Source organism: Enoplosus armatus, chromosome 24 (assembly GCF_043641665.1).
Source record: "Enoplosus armatus isolate fEnoArm2 chromosome 24, fEnoArm2.hap1, whole genome shotgun sequence".
NCBI classification, from domain to species: domain Eukaryota; kingdom Metazoa; phylum Chordata; class Actinopteri; order Centrarchiformes; family Enoplosidae; genus Enoplosus; species Enoplosus armatus.
Genome location: NC_092203.1, coordinates 8,626,284 through 8,646,103, shown reverse-complemented (window position 1 = coordinate 8,646,103; position 19,820 = coordinate 8,626,284). Strand labels below are relative to the sequence as shown.

At 42.3% G+C, this 19,820-nt stretch overlaps 1 protein-coding gene across 10 annotated transcripts; it reads left to right on the top strand.

Moving 5' to 3' along the window:
• Nucleotides 1–1,685: 1,685 nt before the first annotated feature.
• On the top strand, nt 1,686–5,230 carry LOC139306465 (cyclin-Y-like protein 1). 10 transcript variants are annotated; one of them, XM_070930328.1, is made up of 10 exons: nt 1,686–1,845; nt 2,064–2,138; nt 2,223–2,257; nt 2,439–2,542; nt 2,938–2,973; nt 3,499–3,550; nt 3,639–3,758; nt 3,874–4,040; nt 4,178–4,340; nt 4,529–5,230. In XM_070930328.1, the coding sequence occupies exons 1-10, from the start codon at nt 1,686–1,688 to the stop codon at nt 4,643–4,645; spliced, it is 1,029 nt and encodes a 342-aa protein (XP_070786429.1). In that variant the 3' UTR covers nt 4,646–5,230. The 10 variants fall into 10 exon arrangements, with proteins under 10 accessions (XP_070786429.1, XP_070786431.1, XP_070786432.1 ...); XM_070930330.1 differs by having other exon boundaries at nt 2,223–2,272; XM_070930331.1 differs by having other exon boundaries at nt 2,223–2,276; nt 2,452–2,542.
• Nucleotides 5,231–19,820: the final 14,590 nt, after the last annotated feature.

Sequence of the window (19,820 nt, the reverse complement as noted above, 5' to 3'; positions counted from 1 at the left end):
ATCGTCTATGTTTTCTCCAAAATAGCATAATAGTGTTTTTGCCTCATCACTTCGGAACAAGGTACTTTGTAGGTTTGTATTAGATAACATTGTAGCGCGAGCGACAGCGCCTCCTCAGGGCGAAAACGTCCCCAGCCCACTCTTTACACATCAATGAGCAATTTCAGCCAATTATGTAACAGTTTGGCTAAAAATGACCAATGGGAATTCCTGGTTTCATAATGGGCGTGTCCGCAAAGGTTTTCTCAACGGCTGTTTTCTCCATAATAGAGGGGGCGGTGCCTGCAGATGACGCCCACCAGGTCTGTAAAGTTAGCAAAACACAGCAACGATGTGGCTTCCGTTTCATCTGCGTTCCTACGCTCAAAATAAAAGCAGAGAAATTAACCCGTAGTAAGTCTCTCACACCCTGTCGTGAGATGAAATTAAAACTTAAACTATTAAAACAGAAAATATTAAAATAAACGCAGGGAAAATACAGATTTGTCTATTGTTTATTATGTGCATTCCAAAAGCTACATTCTCAGAATTGTGATTTTATTTTTCTCCGTAATTGTTTTGAGTATTAAATATCATCTGTATGTTTTAAAGTTGGCAATTATCTTATGCTGCAGGAGTGGTTTGACAAATTTCTATATATTATTTGATCTTTAAATTACTTTAACTTAACATAATGTATGTTTAATGTTATGTACCCCAGTAATTATCTTCCCTAGTGCTTCATAACATTAAGCTTCATCATAAGCTATGTCAATTTCCCACTTCCATTTTTTTACATTTATACTGTACATGCAATGTGTTAACTTCACTATAAACTACATTAGGTACACAAAATCAGAGAAGACGATGGGGAGTTTTAGTTTGAAAGGCACAGCCGGAAGTTACCTCTGAACTTAACTGCTTCGGTGGATTTGACATCCAAGACGTGTCTCCTGCAAATGCGACGAGATGAAAGCTAACGTTGGCTATCTTTTAAAAATCCTAATACTCGCTGCCTTTCCGCTTCCTTAGTTGACTCTACAGTCTTTTCCAGTCAGTGAATTTGTACGTTAGTCTGGTAGAAAAAGCCTGTAATTGTGACATAGTCTTCAACTGCAGTGAAAATGGATTGATCCATGCTGCTGAAGAAGCCAGGAATGGATTGAGCTGCGGAAGCTAGCGTTAGCCGGCTAGCCATGGAGGGAGCTAGAGGAGCTTGTGACTTTGTATTGTTAGCCTTTAATCCGTGAAATGACTTCATGTTATGTTATTCACCGTCCAAAAGTATTCAGTCCACGCATGTAATTCTTATTAAAGTGCGCCAGTGCTATGCTGCGCACACGCCCTGAATATGTCAGCTGTCCTGCACATACCGCAGAAACCCTGTTGGCTGTCATTACATAGATCCCATTCTACTCTGAAGCCAGATTTTTCACTTTGCAGCCAAACACACAGGCTTGACTGGTCCCTGTTATACTAAACTAACGTTAATCATCATTTTAGAGATTTAAATATAGGTTTTATCTGAAAGTCAGACAGATTTTATTTGGGGTTACATATTATTAACTGCCACTTAAAAGGTTTAGATTAAACTTTTGTGTAAGTTGCAGACGCCCTGCCAGTGTTGTCAGTCAGACTAGTAGGTGATCCCTCCTCAGTTGTATGGGAAACAGTGCTGGCTGTAGCAGGACTGTTGTAGGTCAACGATGGGAGGTTCGGTGTCTTGCTGCATCTCCCCCGGAGAGAGTCCCAAGATCCACAGGAGAGAGGTGGAGCTGGAGGAGTGTCCCATCACCACCACAGAGGACGTGAGCGAGGACACTGGGACCTACCTGCAGCACATCAGCGACAGGGAGCTCCCTGACGGTGGGTGATGATTAGTTTGACTGGAGACTTTAATTTATACCATGAAACTTAACAGTTTTGCATGTCTTAGCCTGCTGTTGTTCACATCCTTTACTGGAAATGCTACCAGCAGCAACATAGAACCATTATGGAGACTCTTGGGATAAGCATAGTCTGTGTCGACCCATTTTAGTGCAGTGCTATAGAAAACACTTTCCCCCTTCACTTTCATCTTACAGAACTGGCCCAAGAGGCCAACCCATCAGACCACCCCAGAGCCAGCACCCTCTTCCTCAACAAGTCTCAGACAGACGGTCAGTATTTCTCTGTCAAAGATGTCATCGTTATATATTTTTTTACTCGCCTAATCTCACTGAGTTATTTTCTCCCCATTTCAGTGCGCGAGAAAAGAAAAAGTAACTACATGAATCATGTAAGTGACAGGTCTGCTTGTGCTTAATGCGGTTTTGACATTTTCTTTTAGCATGACAGAGTGTCTTTTTCAGTCAGCGAGATTGAGAAAGATACACCCAGAATACCAATAGCTTATTTTTAAGTGTTTAAGTGAGGATTCGTGCTCCGTACGTCTTTAAACATGATCATCTCTTCTATAGCAAATGTCCCCAGGGCTCCTGACAAAAAAGTACAGCTCCTGCTCAACAATATTCATCGATGACAGCACAGTCAGCCAGCCCAACCTCAAGAGCACGATCAAATGGTAAGCGACTTTACCTCCGTCTTCTACTTATCTTCACAGGAAGAGTTTTGAATTTTAGTGTGCTGTTTTCCTTCGGCAGGCAGTGGCCATGTGACGAGGGAGCACTAGTCAAAAACATCCTGTTACACTAAATCTATTTTCATTTAAACTAATCTGCTGCAAGCTACCAGGCTAACCTGTGGTTAGCACTGTCTTATGGTGTACGTTTGAAATGTGTTTACAAACCAAATGTGCGATTTTTCTGAACTGCAGACAAAATATCAAGATGTCCTTCAGTACTAGTTGCAACAGACAGTGCAAGTGCAGATATAGAAAGACGTGACGTGCAAATGCTGAAGCAAGATAGGAAATCAAATCACATCCAGTGCTTCACTGTCGGTTTCTCTCTGTTCCAGCGTCGCATTGGCCATATACTATCACATCAAAAACAGGTAGGAAAAGTTTGAAATATTGTATTGTAAATTTCTGTTTTGTTTTGCTTTTTCCCAGTACTAGTTAGGACGCAAACTAGTCAGTCAGTTTGTTAGTTAGTTAGGAAACACACCTTAGTAAATGTGGCATTTTGTTGGTGGCCACTAGTCTGATAGATAGATAGATAGATAGATAGATAGATAGATAGATAGATAGGTAGATAGGCCTTTAATGAACACAAATAATGTCACATTTTGTCAGTGCAGAAAAGTCAGCTAGCTCATCGGGATGTAAATCCAATAGAAAGGTTATGTGGTGAGTGAATCACTTTGCAAAGCAGTGGTAGTTTGTTTAGATCAGATAGTGTTCATCATAGAGTTAGAATTCAATGTAGGTTCAGGCTGAAGAGAGAAAGTGGTTGAGTCACTGGTATTGATCTCTAACACTACCCCCACAGATAAGTGATGGTCTTTTTGTACAATGGGACTTCAAAATCATATAATATGCACAATTAACATGAACCTGTTACCGTTCTGCTCCTGCAGAGATTCAAACCGCTCGCTGGATATATTCGATGAGAAGAAGCACCCTCTGACGGTGAGTTGAGGTGTTTGATTACATGAAGCGGCGATATTTACTGTTCGCTTTGCCCTGATTGACCAATGACGACCCCTCTGCCCAACAGCGAGAAAAGGTCCCAGACGACTACTCTGTTGTAGACCCAGAACATAAACTCATCTACCGCTTCATACGAACGCTCTTCAGCTCTGCACAGCTCACTGCTGAGTGCGCCATCGTCACTCTGGTAAGATAACAACACCACGTTTACATAACAAGAGTCTGATAAATGATTCTAATAGGTAATACGCTATTATGTGTGCATATTGCCTGTGTGAACGGGTGGTTGTATGCTGTGTTAGGTCTACCTGGAAAGGTTGTTGACGTACGCTGAGCTGGACATCTGTCCTTGTAACTGGAAACGAATTGTTCTCGGTGCCATCCTGCTGGCCTCCAAGGTCTGGGACGACCAGGCTGTGTGGAACGTCGACTACTGCCAGATCCTCAAAGATATCACAGTGGAGGACATGTGAGTGTTGCTTTTCATCCATCAAAGTACTGTTCATTGAATAAAAACAACTGGGTTATCTGCTGCAACCCAATTTTATTTTTCATAAAAATGTTGGATTCTCTGACCGACTGCCTGCTTTGTTCCGTGTTCTGCAGGAATGAGATGGAGCGCCACTTCCTGGAGCTGCTCCAGTTCAACATTAACGTCCCAGCCAGCGTCTACGCCAAATATTACTTTGACCTGCGCTCACTGGCTGACGACAACAACCTCAGTTTCCCTCTGGAGCCGCTGAGCAATAAACGGGCCCAGAAACTGGAGGTTAGTCTGTCTTAAGCTGCATTCACACTGTAGGTTAAAGGGTCCAAATTCATTTGTTTTATATTCACTGATCTGATGTTTTCCAAGTACAGTAAATGTCTGCTGGGAAATCTGTGTTATGCTTTGGCATCTCTCCTTGTTTTGTTGTTTAGGTAATAACAGCTTTGTGCTTGTAATTCTGTCTGTAGGCCATCTCCAGGCTGTGCGAGGACAAGTACAAGGACCTGAGTAAAGCTGCTATGAGGAGGTCCGTCAGTGTGGACAACCTGGTTGGCATCAAGAACTCGCAGGCTGTGCTGTCTTAAGTCTGCGACAGTCATCTTAAATCTTAGGCGGAGCAACGGTCAGACAGCAGTCGCCAAGAGACATTTCCAAAGTAGATTATGTTAATATCAGTAACTGAAAATGTTGACTTTGAGGAGGAACAAAAGACCAGAAGTTTACCATACAATATCTCTAAAATATAATGAATCCAGTCTTTATGTGTTCATTACAATGAAGTTGAGCTTTAAAGCATGGTCATTTGGTGAAATATTTTGCAGAATGTCACATTTATTTGAAACGGTGGATGTGTAACTTTGGAAGGAATCAGCATGAACGTGCTTCCTGGAGTCACAATGAGGACCTCATCTTCTGTTTTTCTTTTTTTTTTTTTACATCAGCCAATCTTTTGGGGAGTCATTTCTCATTTCTCTCTCCACCAGCCGTGTCCCCTCTCCTTTATTCACTTGATGACGGACTGTCTTGAACTACCCTGTGGTGTAGTTCTGCACATGGACAAAGAGTAGACTTTGTTTTGCTTACTATGTAGGCCCCTATAGCTGTGAAATGTACGAGACTTTATTTAATTCAAATAAATTTCAGTCGCTGTTTAAAGTTGAGGCTGCTTAGGTGGGAAAATGTGTCGTCGTGGTTTTTGTGTTGCAGTAGCTGTGAGGTCTCTCTGATAAATGAAGGTGTCTGTGAAGAAGACAACTGAATTTAAGGGTTATTTTAGAAGTTTATATCTTTATTTATTATAAAGCCAGGCTGCCTGGACTATTAATACATATGCATGATAGTGAAATTAAAAGAAAATCATAATATGGACATAGAATTGTGTTCCTACAAATATAAGGACAAAATGTCTGACACACTGCAGGATCCACAGGAAATAGTCTATTCAGAATTTTATACAAATTGCTTTTACACAAACTTCCTGCAGGTTAGGGTTAACAATTAACTGCACAATTAACCTAAATAGTGATTTAGTTCACTATTTAGGTTAATTGTGCAGTTAATTGTTCTGTGCTGTTGTTTTTATGCAATGAATAAGAAGGAGGCTATTTCCCCCCTTTTTATAGGGGTCCCTTAAGAAAAAGGTTGGGAACCTCTGTTCTTAATGATCATTTGTGCAACTCTCAAATACTGAATCCATCAGTATGAACAGTAAATCAGTGTTTATAAGTTTACTTCATTAGTGCAATTGCACTCATTAGGCTAGGAAGAGCACCAGAGATCAGAGGAGATTTATCCCATTAAGAGATCAGAAGTGCATTAGTGCTGCGTTGAATATTTAACGTTTTATTCAGCTTATATTTAGATTTAAAACCACAGCGTCTGCATCATAAACACCTTAAGAATTAGGGATGGACCGATCTGACGCTTTCTGTCCTGTTACCGATTGCAGATCCAACACCGGTGCTGTTCATTTCCAAAACGTAAAAAAATTCTGAAAAAGGACCTGAACAACTTTGATATTTCACAGTTTAGTGTTAAGTGACACACAGAGGCGACAGGCTTATTAAGTGCAGTAAGCAGAATAGCACAGTGGTCTCAATGTAATTTACAGGTATTTTTATTACTTGCAGCTAAACAGTGAGCTCAAAGCCGCTATAAAGCTCTTTCAAGCTGAGGGGAGCTGCAGCTGATCATTCTCATTGACACGCTTTAAATAACTGTGCTGACTTTCTATGTATATTTCAACAAATCCCACACGCAGTGCAAAGCACTATTACACTACTACACATCCCCGAGCAATTCTTTCCTGTACATTAGGTAACGATTTCACACATTACATTACATAGGATGTCAATATGTCTTTATAATTATGCAGTTGCCAGGTAACCTAAAGGTCAAACCATAATTTTTTTTTCCGAGAGATTCTTCCATTTTAACCGGTGGATGAAATGTTGTATTTACATTATAGAAGCAAGATATAATCTTGACTGCAGCTATAGAATCATCAGCTTTTGCCCATTTTAAATGCTGTCAATCTCAGCAATGCAGTTTTATGGATTTTTGTCTGCTAATATGACCAGCAAAACATCAAAAACAGTGATACCTCCTCTTACATCCTTTCAGTTCAATGGGATCATTTTCTCTGCGTCTCAACCTTTGATTTGTTCATGGCCCCTCCTCTCCACATCGATTCTGTTCAAGACCTACACGTCCTCACACAGCAAAAAGGTGTTCTGCCCTTAAGCATGGCAATGCAACAAGTGCATCTGAATTCTTCCAACATGACAACTGCAGGTGACTGGAATCAACATGTGGATAAAATGCTCAGCTGCCTTTCCTGGGACTTTTCTTTTACAGAGAAACCTTTCATGGCATACTTTCTTGTGTTTCTTGGCTGTGTCCTTTTTTCCTCAACAGTTAACGGTTTCCTCTTTTTTCTGACGGTGAGATATAAGCAGCGACTGTGGCAACCACAGTACATTCTGATAAACAATATGTCAGCTTGTGGCCTTGGGATGAGTTTTGTGACTGCTTTGTTCGTCTTGTCTTCTATCATGCGTAAGCAAACTCAGATTTATGGACGCTGGTGCATAGCACAGTTCTGTATATTGCGTTGTTTTTTCCTAACATCCCAGATGACTTTGGCTCTAATGGCCATAGAACGCTACATATTTATTTGTCATGGCATCCACTACCTCAGGATGATCAAGACCTGCAGTATTAACGTCAGCGTGGGGCTCATCTGGCTGGTCAGTGGGGCAGTGAGCTTTCATGGAGGGTTAATGCTGAGCCAGATTCAGTGTGACTTCCAACAGCAGACCAGCGGGCTTCTGTGCGATGCTTTTACCATCAAGGAACACATCACATTTTCCCAGCAAGAGGGCATGCTTGTGTTTGGGCCCCCATCTGTCATAACAACTTTTTGCATATTGGCCATCTGCTACTGCTATGGGTGCATGTATCATGCAGCGCTCAGGGTGAGCATGGCTCTTAAGTGTAATAACCACCGAGCCAACCGCACTGTGGGATTCTACTTTTTAATGTTTCTGCTGCAGCTGGCAATGAACATATTTTTTGTCACCCTCACAGTGATGGGAAAGAGAAAAGCCTCCTCCTGCAGGACGATTGGTTCCATCGTGACGCCACTGCTAATAATCATACCTTCATGCATTATTGCAGCTTTCCTCATCATCCGGAACCCGCAGATTAAGCGACTGCTCCTTTCTGCGTGCCATTGGAAATGTCAGTCTACAATCAGTGCAGAGGTGGAGGTGTTTCATCAGAGCAGGAGAGCCGATGGAGATCACACATGTGAGGTTGAGCACAAAAGGCATGTGGAGAGGGAGGACAAGGTGGCAACACCTTCTCCTCTGCCTGGCTATGTTTCTTATCCTTCAATTTGTGAAGACTGTTCATAATCTCCAACCACTGACTGTTTTTTAACACAACTATTGATCACATACAAACCAAAACTGTTGTTGCTAAGTTTAATAGAGAAGTGATTCACAATATATAATTAAAATATAAATTTAGGTTCCTCCTAAGGTTTAAGGTTAAACATTGAATAGTTCCTGGTGTATACAGTGTTATTTGTGCTGTTAACAGCTTTTTCAGTGTTACTTGTGTTAATTGATACATTTTCGGATATCTAAATGTAATCATCAAGGTTGTGTTGTGTTGAAATGCAGCATTTCCCACAGATACTTGAACATAATTAAACTTATTTTGTTGAATCTACTAGTTTGAACATGTTTCCCTTTTTCAGTCAGTACTTTGGAAAAGAAAAACAAGACAATATAAGATATAAGATGTACACAAAATTAACAAACAAACACGTATTGCAAATGGCTGATCAAAACATGAACCCTCTTCAATGCATGGGGGAAAACTACAACACGTAACAAGTGAAAAGAAGTGGACCAAGAATTGAGCCTTGTGGCACTCACAATAACAGCTTTTGTTTGTTTGTTTTAGTTTTTTCGGTCAGTGAGTTTTGCATTAAGACATTTCCAGACTGTTGTGACTGACAATATGAAAGGCTGCACTTAGGATCGAGCTCTCTGCAAGGCAATGTTGCCATTTACGTATTCGCTGCTTCAATGTCACTAAAATGACCTACCACTGTTCATACGCAGGAAATAAGCTGCAAGGAGATCATTTGCTTTGAAGGACAGGGAGGCCCTTGAAAGATCTGAAGGATGGACAAAACAGGGAAGTCTTGACAAGAGATTTGAAATTGATGTACGTAAAATGTATATCTTAAAGGTACAGTCGCTATTTCCTATTCCTAGGAAGAAACTGTTACAGTGATTTCAAGAGCTCTAAAAGTAGTTTTACCCAGATAATTTGATTGGTTGAACAACTGGTTGCCATGCTACCAGCCCAGCCAGCCACTGCACAGTGCTTTGAACAGAATCTATTAGTGCATAAAAATTACATAAAAAGTCTTATCTAGATGATGGTGACAGAGGTTTAAAATCATTATTGTGTGAGCTTTGTCCAGCTACACTCAATCCATGTGAGTGTATCCATCATGGACTAAACTCCCTTTTATTGTCGCTCTGTCTTTCAAAACTGTATCTATAATCACATGTATAGAGACGATAATACCTTCCCTTACTTCCAAGAAAAGATCCTCATCCTAAAACGTTTCTCATAATTTTACATAATTTCAAAACAGTTGCATGTTTGGTGTGTTAGTCGTTGCTATCTTGGTTTTGTGGAGCCGGTAGTGACAATATTTGGACAAGGCGGTGTAGCTGAGGAGGAACAATACAGTCTATCAATCTAACCGAGAACCCGGGGACACTATGCACACCCACCTATAACAGCAACCTGACTGCACCTGGCTCCTGGCTACGCCGCGGTTTATTTCAAATTTCCTAACCTCAATACTTTAAAGTAGTATATATCCTTGGGGAGTGTTTTGCTTCAGTTCCCTTTCTTTTGGTTTTAAAGCTGAACCAAGCAGAGGGGTTGCCAGTTGCAGATTTGTAGTACCCATGTGTGACCACAGAGAGGCAGTGCTGCAGTGTGTAAAACAGCTGTTTTAACTGCAGGTGTGAGATTAGTCCATGTGTTAATGCGACATCCTCCCGACTCTCCCCGAGCTCTGGTGCAGCTTGCTTGCATCACTGCCAGACTGGAGGATGGAGATAGACACAACCAGGCCTGTTTCATCTGAGCTTTTCAGATGAAGACTCAAATCCTGAGGATGGTGCGAATTACTGAGCATTATTTATGACATAATGCTTAAATAATGCCATTAAAAAGCCACGTTAGATATTACCTTTTTTTAAAGAAATATTCTACTTGAAACTAAAATTTCTGATGGGAGAAAAAGACCTGCAGTCTCTTTTAATTAGATAATCCTATTAAAATCTATTGTTGAAGGTTTTCCCTAAATCTACTTGAGTGTGTACCACCCTCGGTGTAATCAATACTTGAATCGTGTAAAGCTCCTATCAGTGCAGGTACATGAAAATGGTCATAATCTGAAATGAATAGTGTGTGTGTATGTACGCCTTTGACTGTGTGTGCGTATCCTGTAGGGATCACAGTGCCAGTGCAGCTTCATTAATCTCTCAGCATCATGGGACTTGTCTGAACTCTAAAAGAGGGCTAGAGAGAACAAGCTGCCCCCCCGGGGAGTCACTCCGTTTACCCTCCACACACTCAGGTCACTCCTCATATCACACACTCTTCAACTATACAATGTCAAACCCTCCTGAAAACACAGAGTCGCTGCTGCTGATCCGCACAGATTGTGTGTGATGTGCGTATTTGCGTGTGCATATTTGGGTTTGTCCATGCGTGAAGAGTAATAGAAGGCGAGAGGTGTATGTTAGACTTCAGTAGCAGTATGTGGGTCATACTGAATGTGTTGCATGATTTCTTCTCGTAGCAAAAGGCAAAACTGTGCCACGACTGTATCATAAATATTTATTTCCCCTCAATAATGCATAGGAAAGCACATATACTGATTACATTACAAAACATACTGCTATAAATATCTCAAGACTCTCACATAGGGATAAGATTCACACTATACAGTTACTAAAACAGATTAGAGTTAGACCAACATGATGATATCAGGGCGATATTTGCCTTTTAATAAATACTGGAGGTCTTTCAATGTCAACATCCTCAAAAACAATGAAAGGAAATACGATTTTCTTTAGCAGCTTTGAACATGACGGCTGACAAAGTGGGATTCAGAGGAATACATCAGCAGCTGCAGTCGTCCTGGAATCAGTCGTGATCCAATCAAATCCAATCAAATCACCTGTTTTGCTTCCCTTTTAAAGCAGTGCACTCTGCACCGCAGCGCTGTCCCGAGTGGATTCGCCACAAAAGCAGTTTCCCTGTGTGGAAGATGAACGAGGAAATAAGTGGCACTTAAAATTAAATTAGCCTGGGAGGACGTAACACGTCTGGGCTTCCATGCTGCTCTGATCCACCAGCGAGTCCCTGACAAGGCACCTCCACGGTTCTCACTTGGTGTGTCATGGTGTACGCTGACAGCTCTGTTGAATGATGTGGTGTCATCCACACCACAGCCGCATGTGGTTAGAGTGTAACAGTTGTTAGCTGTTTTCCCTGCTTGGGAAAATCTGAATTTGCCAGCAAACTGTGTCACCCACAGAGACGAGTTTGGCAGGATGGCACTGAACATAAAGTGTAAGGTGGGTAGAATCGTCCAATGTGGATGTAATTCCTTAGAATATTGGGCTGTGTTTCAGATGGATGTCTTCATGGGTCTGCTTGGTTCATAGTAACCGTGACCCGACACAGCAGGGTCCAAATCATAATTAGTCTAACTGGTTCCAGGTAGAGTCCTATTCTATTGCCACGGGTCAACTCTGAACATGTGGTGCGTCACAAGGTGTCACAGGTGTTTTTTAAGGCGAGACAAATGACATGTATCACCCTCTTTTTTTTGGTCGTCAATAAGAAGCGCATCGTGCTGCTGCCAGTGCTGGTGTTCTCTCTCTGTTTTGGTTTGTTTGAATCGACTCCATCCGACTATCCTCAGGCTGCTTTCTGTCTCTTTTTTTTTGAAAATGAATTTATGTTTGTTGGGGTCGGGTGCTGGTGCATTATCTCAATAGCTCATTAAAAAAGTAAAGATGTGTGAATTTGTTCAAGTTTTAGTTTTGTGCGTGACCATGCCCGGGTCTCTGATCCAACCTCCTACCGCCTCATGGCACGGCTTCCATCTCAACTTTGCCGCCCCACTGTTGCGACTGCTGAGCTGGCACAAAAATGGTGGTTGACTGCTGCTGGTTTGCTCTCCTCTAATGAGCTTGGTGTAAGATTTAAACCTTGTTTTGCGCCCTTGGTTTCTGGCATCGGGGAACAGCCAGTCTGTCAGCGTTAAACCAGACATTAGGCAGATGCCAGCTGCCAACTTGGTCCAAAGAGGGCCAAATGCACTTTGACCTTTTAATGGGAGTCAGAGGGAAGGTAAGGAAGCGAAATTTCCTATTCCCTTCCTAAACCTCACTGCAGGCTTCAACATGAAGCTAGTAGCTAAAGGACACAAGGTGAATCATAGTGTGTGTAGTTGTGATGTTACATGGACCTCTGCAATTGAAAATGTTATACATGACTGAGCTGCTGTGCTGCGCTGGCTGGTTCGAGTCAACAGTCCTTTTCACTACAGCTCTCGTCAAAAACACAAAACTGCTTATCCACATACATGTTTTCATTTGTACAGCAAATGAGGAAATGTCGGCTGTGCTGAAGCAGGGTGATTTTCTTTTCCCTGCGAGCTGAAGGCACTGCAATACGATTTGCACTGAGTTTAGCTTTTTATGGTGCAGAGCGTTCAATATGCAGCCATGCAGTGTTCTCCAGCCCGTGACATGTCTAATAGCAGTATATATAGCAGTCACAAGAAGAAATGCTTTTCACTGCCACTCCATCAGTCAAAAGAGTGTATCTAATGCAATGCAAATACTGTTAAGAACATATTCTTCTGCAGTACAGCTGACTGTTGCCATGATCACTCATAGATTTTAGTCTATGCAAGTTTTAACATGACCTGAGTTCAGCCATACAGACAAACGTAAGGTTTTATATTTGAAAAATCTAAGCCAGTTAAATTAGTGGTCATGATGGTCCTGTCAGAATTATACTCATCATTAAATTATAGTGTGACCTTGCCTTTTAGAAAAAAATAGTTTCTTTGAGTATGAGGTCAAGCAATGGCCCTGTTCATCTATGATCTTGGGAGTGATAATTGACGTCTAAATGCCTTCGGGACTTTTTGCTCCTTTCTTGTTCCAGTATCAGATAAAGTCCAACTGGACAGGAGGTGTGAAGAGGGAGATAAGAAGGGAGGAGGTTTCAGGAGGTTTGGGATGAGGCCGAGGCCCTGTGGTCCCCTGGCAACCGGCGGAGCCTGTGTTTTAATGTTCCTCTGTGCGCTGTGATCAGCAGATGCATCAGAGTGATGATGACGCGCTGAGTAGAACAAAACTGTGTTTAATGGGCTGGAGGCCCGGCTGCTGTGCAGGGCTGGCACAGAACGGAGAGGGGAGGTGAGGGGTGAGGTATATGTGTACGAGAGAGGGAAAACTGCAAGACATGTTTTTAATATCTGTTGTAATCAGTATCAGTTTATTCCTCCTGGAGAGAACTATTTACCCTGTGAAAAGAGTTGTACTGTACGTGGTGAGCAACTCTCTAAGTCTGTAATAAACCCCTTGCAGTGTCATCAGGGTTATCTTGAACAAAAGACTTCTCCTGTGTCTAAAATGGTGAGGGATATTTGCTGTCTGCTGTTACTATGCTCTGTGTTTTCATGCAGATGTAGATTCAAGTTCTGTGAAATATTTTAAATAACACATTTTGCGGATTTTGCAGCCATAGTGGAGTTATTTGTTGAGGTATTTCAGTCTGGACCAAAGTGGAGGAACGACCGACAGCCGCTGGAGGGGCTTATTTTACAACATTAATGCACACCACATTTATTGCGGTAGATATAGCTAAAAGCTCATCTTCATCTGTGGGATGAAGGGACCACCAATGGCTTTGGGAAAACCCTCAAGCTGACTGCAGAACAGTATCAAAGCCCCAATGGATCTATTGTTGACCTTCATGATGAAGTAACTGTACAATAGCCTGATTCCTCAGCCAAGAGACTGTAATAAAGCTAATGGAGCAGAAGAGAGTCGAGAGAATGGGGGGAGGAGACCAGGAGACGGCGATGCATAGGCTACCTGTCCAACGTCCTTTGTGAGGCGTACAGGCCGCGTGCATGTGACGTCTCTTCATCCACGTCTGCCTTTACATGAGCTCTCCCATTTCTCTGTTCCTCTCCCACTCTCTCTTCTTTCATTTCGGTTTAATCCTCTTTTGTATGACTCGTTCATACTCTCTGCTTTTTAATCGGGATAATTAGGCTTAGACTTCTCCCTTGCCGTTCCTTTCCTACAGAAGATGGTGGAATACCTAAATGATGCTCCTATTATGGAAGGCCGATCATCCAAAAATGATTGAGAAGGCTGTGTTTTTATGACATTGGTGGAGGTTGAAGATAAGGCAGTGAGGTGGGGGTTTATGGTCCGTGATGCTTTAGATTGTCCAGGAAAAAAAAAAAATCCACTTCAGCGACAGCGTTACGCTCTACAGTCGGAAATGAGATGAGGATACAAGGCTGGATCACAGAGTCCTGCTCAGCTCTGCATAACTTCTGCCTTGTCTCTTCTCTTTGTCTCTCCTGACACAACGACGATCTTCAGTCATTAGTTGTGTCGGCCAATAGTTTTAGATATGTCCAGAATATCTGTCCTTTCAAATATACAGAAAATCTATCCGTCTTATGGAGGACAGTGGGGGATGTTTCCAAGAAGACCAAAAAAACCAGACACTGAAGTTCACGCTGCAGCGTAATGTGTCCCAATTTTTATTTCTTTCCTTCAGACAATGATCCAATTTTTGTAAACAGTTCCCACTCGTACAAAAAGCTGCAAAAAGAAGCAATTGTCCAAATTAAACTCAACCAAAATTTGGCTTGTACACTCAAATTAAGGGGTATGCACCCAATCACTTTCTCTCCTGCCCCCTTGTTCTCTTCTCCCCAACAAAAAGCCTAAAAATATATTTTCCCATTTTCCTTTTCCACTTGTTTCAAAATAAAAATAAAACTCTGCACTCACTGAAAGGACTTAAGATAGACATTTTTTTGCAGTGCGGCATTGCCGAACACTTGTGCTGCGCAGTAGCCGCAGTAACAGTTAACAGGATTAGGCATGGCTTACATAAACATCTCCCATGGCAACAGTGCACCGGCGCCAGGCAAAGGCAGGGAGAGGAGCCGTCACCGGAAAACATCATCATCGCTCTGGTCAGCTGAGTGTCAGCTGGCTTTGATGCATGATTTTTACAGCCATGTGTTTCCTGTGCATGCAGAATGTGTCCATCTTAGCACATCCTTCAGTCAGCTAGTGAACATTAAAATCTAAGGAAAAAAAAGAGAAATCCTACAATCTGACTAATTTCTATTTGATATTTCGTGGATATATTGTGCATTTTTGTAAAATGATCCCTTTAATGTTTTGAGCCATAAGACTGCATCTCGAATGCTCTTTAGAGGCTTCTGTACAGTCTGTGTTTGTGTGTGTCGGTGTTTTGTGGCCGGCCAGTGTTGTGACACTTTGGCAGCGATGCCTGAAGTTGCGTCCCGTTGGATATACTAGGCCTTTAGAAAACGGCTCATTTCCCATAATTCCCTCAGGGCAGACACATTGCTCACTGCCTCTCGTGGCTTCGGCTCTGAAGGAGAGTAGAGGTCTCTGCGTCTCTCGCTGTTTTCCTCGAAACGTCTCTGCTAATATCTGGCCGACATTTTCTGCCCACGATAGAGGTCAGGTTTGCCAGAGCTTTGAAGGGGACAGAGGGGACTTTGGCATTTTCACTCCTTATCCGGCCTGTGTAGTTCTGTGCTGAATGTGCACCCAGTGGAACAGTATTATTGGCTGTTCAGACAGTGGATAGCAACAGACATTTGATTTAGATTGAAAACTGGCCTCATATAGTTGGTATGAATCCTTTTACAATCAGTTAAAGATGCAACAATATGTGCAGCGGCTTGTGAACCGTACGTACAATAAAGTGGGAGTTGATGCTGACACACACGCATACACATACACACAGTTTCAGGCTTAAGGGAAGGTTGATTGGCCGTCCCAAACCAGCAGAAAACCAATGAGTAAGAAACAAGTTGTCACCCACGAATGATGCAGTTCATGTCACCTTGTTCTTGTAGTAGTGACTTGTGACCCCTTTGGTCCAGCTGTCTAATTCTGAAAATGCCAAAACATGCTGATACGGAGACCGTCCTCCACCCCGAACAATGACGACGAAGCCTGTCAGGGAGGGATGGACGACTGACTTTGACCCCAGAGATCACTGTTAGCGTCACTATAGCAGCGGCAGATCAGAAAACGGTCAACAAAACGTGTGACATTGAAAGTTAGTCGCCGAAACCAGATCAAGAAACAGTCCTGTTAATCACTTTAGTAAGAGTCATATGTGTTTTGGAAGGCAACGGCTGACACTGTCTTGCCGATAGGGGTGTTGGAAACACTAATTTGGTTAAACTTCAACGGCAATTGTTGTCATTCAGAAGGTTTGGCACATAGTGGAACAGTCACAAGGTAACAACATGGAAAAGGTCTTTAACATCTTTTCTCCTTCACCAACCCTTCTTCCTTGTAATCTTCCGATTTCATCCACCTTCAGTCTCTGCTGTTCATTTGACTCCCTCCCTCCTCCCTCCCTCCCTCCTCTCTCTCGATGTGTTTCTCTGTCTGCTTTGCTCTGTCCTTTCCCATTTGTCCCTTCCCCTCTTCTCTCTGCCTCTCAGCTGAGATAAGGAGATTTAGAGGGAAGGGAACTGCTCCAGCGCCTGACGAGTGGGAAGCGTTTTTGCCTTTGCTCGTTTTTTTTCTGTCCGTTTCCCCGAATTATCTTATTTGCTTAAGAAGCAGGCCGACCTCAGTGTCACTATGTGAATTTAATGTCACTCGTTGTGACAGTTTAGTATTGTCCTCTGTCTCTCATGTCTATATTTTGCACCTTTCTCATTCAAGGCCACAGTCCTGTAGGCTGTTCTTACTGAAACAAAAGGTCTGCAGTTGTTAAGGTTTACTTCATGGTGACTAGGTATTACCAAGAACTCTGTTGCCGAGAACATGGGATCACATTGCTGATAGTCATCTCTAAAGCCCGATGAGTCTTCTCCAGATTGGTCTGGACAGATCTCTGCATCTTCCCGCTGCACAGTAATTGCTGGGATTAAAGCGTTTTCTTGTGAACGGCTCTTGTGAAGTGTGTGAAGGGACGTGCTGCTCTGCTCTGCCTGGTCTCATGCAATCTGAAAGGCATGTTCTGTGATTATCCAGAAGACATTCGGTCCACTGTACGTTCTCTCCCTCTGGTTTCGTGATTACTTTCTTTCGTCTTTATCCATCAGCACTGCAAATTGTTCCCATCCCGATATCACATTGCTGAGTCTTGCTTTATGGATGAACTGGATTGCAGTGGACTGTCACTTCGCCTTACAGTACAAATAGCGTTTCAGCAGTCGGTATTCAAATCCAAGCCTGTGATTGGTGATAAATGCGTATAATTAGACTGAGTAAGGGCCAGTAGTCTTCCTATCGATTCCTTGGCTCATTTAGGGAATTAAGGGTTCTGCAAATTCCTAAGCACAGCAGACAGGACTGGGGGATTAAATGGAGAAGGTCCCATCTTTCAGGGGGCAAAACTCACTTTCCGGCATGTGCTTACAGTTATTTGTAGAAATTCTCGATCACAAGGTGCCTGACCAGCTGCAATAAGTGATTTGATTTAATATTTTTAAGCTCTTTTACAATATATATATATATATATATATATAAATGAATATCTGAAGGAGAAAACCCGCTTTTTCCTATTTGTCATGGTTAAATGTTTTCTTTGTCCTGTGCCCCCTCAGAATAAATCAATCACAGCTGAAATGTGTCTCTCTGACATTGTTGTTTCTGTCCTATTTATTGTTCCCGCCACCTCTGAAGGGGGAGTGTATGATCTGAACACTGCGTTCACCTTGAGATGTCTCCCCCGGCACTGGTGTGTTTGTCGACCACGGGGGGGTCTTTAACCTACATAGGTAGCTACATTAGCGGGGCTAAAAGCACGCCACAAACCCTGCTGGAAAACAGCCAAGTCAGCAGCGGGACGTGAGCTATGAGCTGGATGTTCGGACATAAGGGGGGGTTGGATAGCTTCCCTCAGGCTTTTTCCAAGCTTGTTCCAAATGGAAATAGCCACAATACACCATCCTGCTGCTGTGTTGCAGGCACACATCCTGTGATGACCAGAAGGAGGACGATGAATTAGATTTTGTAAACGTTTTTTATTTCGCACATCAGAGGCATTCCAACGACAAAAGCACATTCAAAATGACATTGATAGATTTTTTTTAATTGAAGCTTTATTGCACGTTTATGCTCATTTTGTTGTGCTGTGTTTGCTTTGCTTGGAGGGGCAGTCAGGTAACCATGGGAAGCTTTGTTGCCAACCAATTATAAGAGTGGTAATTTCCTTCATATGCAGCATGATTTGGGTGGCTTTGGCTCAGGAGGTAGAGCAGGTCGTCCACTGATCACAGGGTTGCCGTTTTGATGCCCACCTCCTCCTCCTGTCCTAATGTCTAAGTGTCCTTGGGCAAGGCACTGAACTCCAAATTGTTCCCTATGGTTGTGATCTAAACAGCTGGTAAATTTTGCACAAGATAGTTTGTTTTATTACATTTTTAAGCTCTTTGTATCTGTGTGAAAATGTGGCATCAATCCCGATAACTGTGTTTCCTTTAATGGCAATATTTCAATATTTTTCATTTCCAAAAAAGCCAAACAAGAATCAACCTTTCCGACTTGCTTATTGCTCTAGAAGGAGAAAGCTGCATCTTGCGGATGATTTAAAGGAATGGAGTGGAGAGTCAGTGGTCGATTCTAATGAGGCTTCGGACTGCAGCTGATTGTGACGATAACGGTGCTGTAGAGATGCATGACGCTGCTGTCGTCTGGATGATACCTGATTGCAGCTTATCAGGGGCATTTACATCGCTGATTACCTTCTGCCTGCTGAACCCAGATCAGCTGTCTTTGTACAGACTGTAAGACAGCAAAACTGACAAAAGACCATGTGCATTCTTGATAATGACAAGCAGAAAATGATGTATGAGAGTGAAAATACAAATAATTTATTGAATGAAGCAGAACAGTAGTAAAGACAGATGAATATATTTAGGTTTAAAACATCTCTTGCAACTCTGAAAAACTACAGTTCCTACCTGTGAAACATTTTGTAATTTAAACAATGTGGTTTGCATTATTAACAAGAGTAATTAAAGTTTATGTCTTTATAGGCGACAACAAACCCACAGGTTTGACAAACTTACTCGGAGGAGAAAATCAAGCCGAACTGTAAAATGATTGCCCATACTGTCCTTTTTAACTTCCATCACGGTCTACAGACCAACTTTCTAGTTCAACTTTGATCTACAGCCGTGTTCCAAAATCTGAAGAGTTACTGTAACTCTCAGAACTATTAAAACAACATCAGTTGTCCTTTAACTACACCTCCAATCTACTTTTGCAAATAAAAAGGAAAGCGAGTACAAATTGATTATGTAGTTGCTAATGTCCTGAGAGAGTGTAGATCCACTTCTCTGTCAATAGCTTCATCATCACCCCTTCCCTCCTGTCTTTCCTTCTCCCTTGGGGTCGGAAGAAAGGTTGGAAGTCGCCTTGTGTGTGTGTGTGTGTGTGTGTGTATTGGGGGAGGGGAGGTATCGCTGGATAACTGAGTTTCCCTTGGCAGCAGGCCCCGGAAGTGTCACCGCTCATAGACCTCCACTCTAAGCGCATCCAAGTGCTTCCCTGTCCCTGCACATAATTTGCTCCCGCTAAAGATGAACCTGTCACCTGGAGTTTTTTCCAGGCAGAGATGGACTCCATACTCAATATGAGTGGAGCGCAACAGAATCTTTATCTTTACCTTTTCCTGGATGCCATTTATTTTAAGAAATAATAATAAGATCAAATTTAGTTTCAAGCAGTTGGTTAAAATACTGAATCATTTGGGGATCACTGGAGTACAATGATCCAGTGTCATTGAGAATTACTGATCAAAGCACCTTCTCTTAATAGACTGAATCATTGATCACAGGCCATAAGGGTCACCTCTGTCTCTGCGGTGCTTTCT